At 45.3% G+C, this 6,757-nt stretch overlaps 1 protein-coding gene across 1 annotated transcript in view; it reads left to right on the top strand.

The window, feature by feature from the left end:
• Positions 1 to 6,757, top strand: part of LOC119419846 (rap1 GTPase-activating protein 2) — a 17,016-nt gene that overhangs the window by 1,497 nt on the left and 8,762 nt on the right. The window contains exons 2-10 of the mRNA XM_037687213.1: positions 2,227 to 2,311; positions 2,397 to 2,432; positions 2,700 to 2,747; positions 3,549 to 3,581; positions 5,529 to 5,732; positions 5,815 to 5,918; positions 6,082 to 6,160; positions 6,342 to 6,395; positions 6,479 to 6,562. Of these exons, the coding sequence (XP_037543141.1) occupies positions 2,227 to 2,311; positions 2,397 to 2,432; positions 2,700 to 2,747; positions 3,549 to 3,581; positions 5,529 to 5,732; positions 5,815 to 5,918; positions 6,082 to 6,160; positions 6,342 to 6,395; positions 6,479 to 6,562 (727 nt within the window). The remainder of the gene's footprint in view (positions 1 to 2,226; positions 2,312 to 2,396; positions 2,433 to 2,699; positions 2,748 to 3,548; positions 3,582 to 5,528; positions 5,733 to 5,814; positions 5,919 to 6,081; positions 6,161 to 6,341; positions 6,396 to 6,478; positions 6,563 to 6,757) is intronic.

Below are 6,757 nucleotides of genomic sequence, written 5' to 3'. Positions count from 1 at the left end.
AGGTTGGTTCAATAGGTTGGTTCAATAGGTTGGTTCAACAGATTGGTTCAATAGGTTGGTTCAACAGGTTGGTTCAATAGGTTGGTTCAATAGGTTGCTTCAACAGGTTGCTTCAACAGGTTGGTTCAACAGGTTGACTCGACTGCACAGTGCAGTATGAATGCAAACTCACCAGCTCAAATGTAACAAAACCTCATGAATATTGGTCCCGAGCCGAACCGAGTCTACCGGACTATCTGGTGTGAAAACGACCTAATACAGCTTTTCTTTCTAAAATAATCTTTATTTCTTTGTTTAAAAACTGGTAACTGATCCAAATTAGAAAAAAGAAACATCTGAGATCTGATCCAAACCTGAGTCCTGTTTCATTTAAACACGCAACAATTCAGAAAGTGTTTTATTGTGAAACAAATCAGTGAAATGATTTTATTTTGAAACTTCACACCAGACTGAAGCAGGTGTCTTCACTGGGACAACACGTCTTCAGTAAACTGAGGATTCTTCAGTTTAAAGCCTCCACTGATGCAACAAACACGTCAGTAAACTTTTACTGAAGCACATTTTAAAAATAAACAGCCCTAGGAAGAACATCTGTTTCTTCCATTTTGGGCCACTGGTGCCCATGTCCAGCAGTCACTGTGTGAGGGGTGGGGGACACCTGGACAGGTCTCCTGTCCATCACAGGGACACCTGGACAGGTCTCCAGTCCATCACAGGGACACCTGGACAGGTCTCCAGTCCATCACAGGGACACCTGGCCAGGTCTCCAGTCCATCACAGGGACACCTGGCCAGGTCTCCAGTCCATCACAGGGACACATGGACAGGTCTTCAGTCCATCACAGGGACACCTGGACAGGTCTCCAGTCCATCACAGGGACACATGGACAGGTTTCCAGTCCATCACAGGGACACCTGGACAGGTTTCCAGTCCATCACAGGGACACATGGACATGTCTCCAGTCCATCACAGGGACACCTGCACAGGTTTCCTGTCCATCACAGGGACACATGGACAGGTCTTCAGTCCATCACAGGGACACCTAGACAGGTCTCCAGTCCATCACAGGGACACATGGACGGGTTTCCAGTCCATCACAGGGACACCTGGACAGGTCTTCAGTCCATCACAGGGACACCTGGACAGGTTTCCAGTCCATCACAGGGACACATGGACAGGTTTCCAGTCCATCACAGGGACACCTGGACAGGTCTTCAGTCCATCACAGGGACGCATGGACAGGTCTTCAGTCCATCACAGGGACACCTGGACAGGTTTCCAGTCCATCACAGGGACACATGGACAGGTCTTCAATCCATGACAGGGACACCTGGACAGGTCTTCAGTCCATCACAGGGACACCTGGACAGGTCTGCAGTCCATCACAGGGACACATGCACCGGTTTCCTGTCCATCACAGGGACACATGGACAGGTCTTTAATCCATCACAGGGACACCTGGACAGGTCTTCAGTCCATCACAGGGACACCTGGACAGGTTTCCAGTCCATCACAGGGACACATGCACGGGTTTCCAGTCCATCACAGGGACACATGGACAGGTCTTCAATCCATCACAGGGACACATGGACAGGTCTTCAATCCATCACAGGGACACATGGACAGGTCTTCAATCCATCACAGGGACACATGGACAGGTCTTCAATCCATCACAGGGACACCTGTACAGGTTTCCAGTCCATCACATGGACACATGGACACGTCTTCAATCTATCACAGGGACACCTGGACAGGTCTCCAGTCCATCACAGGGACACCTGGGGACAGCTGAGTCACCAGTCTAACATGCATGTTTTTGGTCTGTGGGAGGAAACCGGAGTACCTAGAGAAAACACCCACACACGGAGAGAACATGCAAACTCCACCCAGAAAGGCCAACGGACCGGGATTTGAACCGGCAACCTTGTCGCTGAGAGGCAGCAGCTCTACCAGCTGCACCACTGTGCTGTCCAAACAAAAATAAATAACAACAAATTGGTTTGTACAACGATCTGATCTAATGACCCAACCGGAACAACATCCTCATTACTGAGGACAAGTCTGCATCAGTCAGTCCTTCCAGGACTTGTGAGCAGGACGCTCTGATGTTTTCATTTAAATCCCTCCAGCGAGTCACGAGATATTTTGTTAACAGACACAGAAACATGACTGCCTGCTGTGATGAGTCTTTTTAGTTTGCGACTCCTGATTTCATTTTTCTTGTAGGAAGCAGGACGTCCTGAGCGTCCAGAATGTCCCCATGGTGGACCGCCCGCCGTCTCCCCCCCGTACGGCTCCGCCCACCATGAAGGTGAGTCTTGATCAGGACAGATGTGTCCTGATGTTATGGTGACTGTCGTCGAGTTATGAGCCCACGTTTCTTTGTTTCTCTGCAGTCGGCTCATTTCTTCGACACGATGGAGAGAATGGAGGTAAGAATAAATTAAACTTTTTAAAATCTGGATCATCACGTCTACGTTTGTGTTTCTGGTAAAGAATTCAGCGAGCCTGATGTTCTTGTCCGCCTGGTAATAAATGTTTTCTTGTGTTTATTAGTCCCTCTTCTTACAAACGAGGTCATTCATCCGAGGTTCAGAGGAGAAGCGCTCGTTTACTCAGGGGACAAGGATTATTAGATTAAATCTGTTGTTTTTTCATCAGCGCTTTCATTTGTATTTTTTCTTCTCGACTTGGAGCAGCAGGTTCCTGAAGCTGCAGAGATGAAGACAGTCCTTCAGAGACAGAAGGCACGTCTGTCCATCCGTCTCTTTGTCTCTGTCCAAACACTTAGAAAAAGTCCTCTGAGCGACTCGAGCTGTGTCTGAGAGTGACGTCATCAAGAGTCTCTTCAGCGTTTCATGTAGACAACAAACATCATCATCATCATCATCATGTGTCCCAGCAACACAACGTTCACATCTTCATCACCGCTCCGTGTTCTCCAGGAAATCATAAACAATCGTTTGACTCTGCGTCCACCACAAACCAACAAAGTTCATCTGTTGGTTTATGAAAGCCTGACAAACAGGATCACATCCCCTGGGTGCAAAAAGACACGCCTCAGACTGAACGACCTCTGACCTTTGACCCTTAATTTGATGACTTCTGACTAAATGACCTCTGACCTGTGTAAAAACAGTCTAGTTAATTTTTTCAACAAGAAGGAACTCAAATATCAAACCAGGCTGAAACATTTTGTTCATACTTTACAACATTTCAGCAAAGAATAAAACTTTTGTTTGACAGTTTGTGCAACTTAAAGTCTTTTATAGAAAGTGTTGCTTCTTCCTGTTCACACACCGGAACAGAAAATAAAACTTTATGTACTTTGATTCGTCCAACTTTACTTATGACCTTTTTACAACTTTGTTTGACACTCCAAGGGGCGTGTCCCCATTGGGGCGTGTCCCCACGGGGGCGTGTCCCCCACGGGGGCGTGTCCCCTGGGGGCGTGTCCATGTGATGTTGACGTTCATCTTTCATATTTTCTGATATTTTAGCGCCTCGTGTTTTGTTTTTTGAGTTTGAAATGTTTCTGTCTGTTTCAGGAGGACTACGTTCCTTATCCAAGGATCGAGGAGGTGAGAAGAACTGAACAGGCAGAACCACCTCCAGAACGATTTAGCTGGGGGGGGGGGGGCTGAGGAATTAAAAAATAAAATAAAAATGTTGGTGGGGGGTCAGTAAATAGTCATTTCATTTGATATAAATTCATAAGCGTTTAGGTAACCTTGCGACTGAAATAGCCACATGTTGTTAATTAATACAAAACAAATAAACGGGGACATGAAGTCGCCAGAACAAGCTGAGAAACTGCTCGAGTTCACATCAGGACTGAGAATCTGTGTCTGACGATTCAATTGAAAATCGATTTTTGATTCACAATTATTGTTCTACTGAAATGGTCATAAATTTTGTTTCAGTTGTGTAACTGACAAGCTGAAAATATTCAACAACAATGTAAACAAACAGAACATTTATTTAAAACAAACATTTTACGTTCTTTACTGTATCAAATCTTTTTGCATCATTTTATGTTTATAACAAAACCAGGAGCAAATAGGAGTGCATAATATTCTGTAATTTAAATTACAGTGTCGGGTTAGCTGCCTGGATTGTTCTCAAATTACATAAAAATCTAGGAACAAATAATTCATCCATCGTCTTTACCCACTTCTTCCTTTACGGGTCCCTGGTGCCACATGCAGTCATCACTGTGTGAGAGGCGGGGGACACCTGGACAGGTCTCCAGTCCATCGCAGGGACACCTGGACAGGTCTCCAGTCCATCGCAGGGACACCTGGACAGGTCTCCAGTCCATCACAGGGACACCTGGACAGGTCTCCAGTCCATCACAGAGACACCTGGACAGGTCTCCAGTCCATCCATCCATTTTCTTTACCCGCTTATTCCATTTTGGGTCACGGGGGTCGCTGGTGCCCATGTCCAGCAATCACTGTGCGAGGGGCGGGGTACACCCTGGACGGGTCGCAAGTCCATCACAGGGACACATAGAGACAAACGAGACAAACAACCATTCACTCTCTCACTCACACCTAGGGACAATTTAGAGTTACCAATCAGCCTAACATGCATGTTTTTGGTCTGTGGGAGGAAACTGGAGCACCCGGAGAAAACCCACGCATGCACGGAGAGAACATGCAAACTCCACTCAGAAAGGCCCCTGGACCGGGGTTTGAACCAGGGACCTGCTCACTGAGAGGCAGCAGCTCTACCAGTTGTGCCACCGTGCTGCCGGTCTCCAGTCCATCGAAGACAAATAATTCTAAATATATAAATATAAAAGTAAACAGACTTCAGTTATTTTCACCATATTGTTCTAACATTTATTATATTTTCTAAACTTAACCTAATATGAAATATACAGAGTTCAGTCTTAACCATATTGATTCATATTTAGTAAATCTTTAACAGAGTTTCAAAACCTGTGCAAACCTGCACAAAAACTCTTCTGAACTGTAATTTATAAATTGTATAATTTAGAACTGGCTCCAGATGTTTCTCATCTCTTCAACCTGTTAAAAAACAAATTACATTAAGTTTGTTTTATAACTTTATAAGTTTTGGTATAATATGAGAAGGAACATTTACCTTTGAGCTGCAGCTGCATCAGAGCTTCTCCCTTTACTTTTGTTTCGTGGTGGAGTTGTGGCGCAGCTTGATCTCTAAAAAAGCTACGTGAAGGAATAACGTACGTTGGGTTCAGTGCATTAAAAATAAATAAAATAAATCAAAATAAAAAGTAAGAATTTAAAACCAGCCGAGTTACATTTTCAGCTAAACTACAGCTTAAACACTAAAGAAGCTGAAAATGAGTTCTGATAGATGATGATGTTAACTAAAAGAAGCAAAACACTAGCTTGAAGCTGACAGTGGCACTAGGCTAACTAGAAGCTAACAGTAGCAAAAGGCTAACTAGAAGCTAACAGTAGCAAAAGGCGGTCCGAGAGCTTTGCGTTGATTCTCAGGGAGAAGAGCCCTAGTGACAGTTAGCTGGTGTGTAACAGGTGTTGGAGCGAGGACCGCCGTACCCTCAGGTCATCCTGCCTCAATTTGGGGGGTACTGGATTGAAGAGCCTGAGGCTCCGCCCACCTCTCAGGTGAGCAACAGTGAGAGGAAGGAGGAAGATTGTCCCCTGGGGAACTATGGGTACCATCTGGAGGAAGTCAACGAGGCTGCGCGGGCATACAGGAAGCACTTCCTGGGCAGGGTGAGGCTGTTTGTTTGTTTGTTTGTTTGTTCAGGTGTATAGATGTTTGTTTTCTTACCTGTAACTTGCTTCTGTCTCTCAGGAACATCTGAATTTCTTCGGCTCAGCCTGCAGTTTGGGAAACCTTCTGCTTTCTGTTAGACACGAAGAGGAGAATGAGCAGGAATACCTCCACGTTGTCATCAGGTACACAAACAACACCCAGAGTTTCAAAATAAGAGTCTGCTTCTATTGCAGGTTACATTATTACAACAGGAAGTCCTGACTTCCTGTTGGGTTTCAGAGAAGCTGGAGTTGTTTCCTGTAACTGTGTGGCTCTGGACCTGTTCTGGTTCTGTTCTGGTTTCAGGAGTGGGATGAAAAGCGTTTATCACAGATTGCCTCTGCTGGAGCTGCCGGACATGCCGAGCGTTCCACAACTGGCCAAGGTGAGAACTTCACAGAACGCAGACGATCTCCACCTGAATTAAAAATGTTTAATTTAGAATAATTTAGAACGACCTGAACTAAAGAGGACAGAGAGTTAACGTCGTAAATTGAACTAATTAAATTCAGGTTTTTATTGAAAATAAAGACCTGAGTTTTACCTCTGTGTCATTTGTCCTGAAGCTGCTGTGGGAGGAAGTGGGGTCACCCCGGTTCACTCCGGTTCTTTACCCAAAGGTCAGCTCGTTAACCCCAAACACACCTGAGATTCTTCTGCTGGACCCTCCTTCGGCTGATTTTAGCTGTTTCTGTGTGTGCAGGCATCTCATCTGATCGTTACCTATGATGAACATGAGCTGAACAACACCTTCAAGTTTGGAGTCGTCTACCAAAAATTAGGACAGGTACAAACTCACCTGAGCCCTCACTTCCTGTTTCCAATCTGGGACAGTTCCATCGGATGACTTTCTCACCTGTCTGATGTGTTTCTCACCTGTCTGATGTGTTTCTTACCTGTCTAATGTGTTTCTCACCTGTCTGATGTGTTTCTCACCTGTCTGATGTGTTTCTCACCTGTCTGATGTGTTTCTCACCTGTCT

This window comes from Nematolebias whitei, chromosome 14 (assembly GCF_014905685.2).
Source record: "Nematolebias whitei isolate Nwh7 chromosome 14, NemWhi1, whole genome shotgun sequence".
In the NCBI taxonomy this organism is placed as follows: domain Eukaryota; kingdom Metazoa; phylum Chordata; class Actinopteri; order Cyprinodontiformes; family Rivulidae; genus Nematolebias; species Nematolebias whitei.
This window is presented reverse-complemented; position numbering and strand designations above follow the sequence as displayed.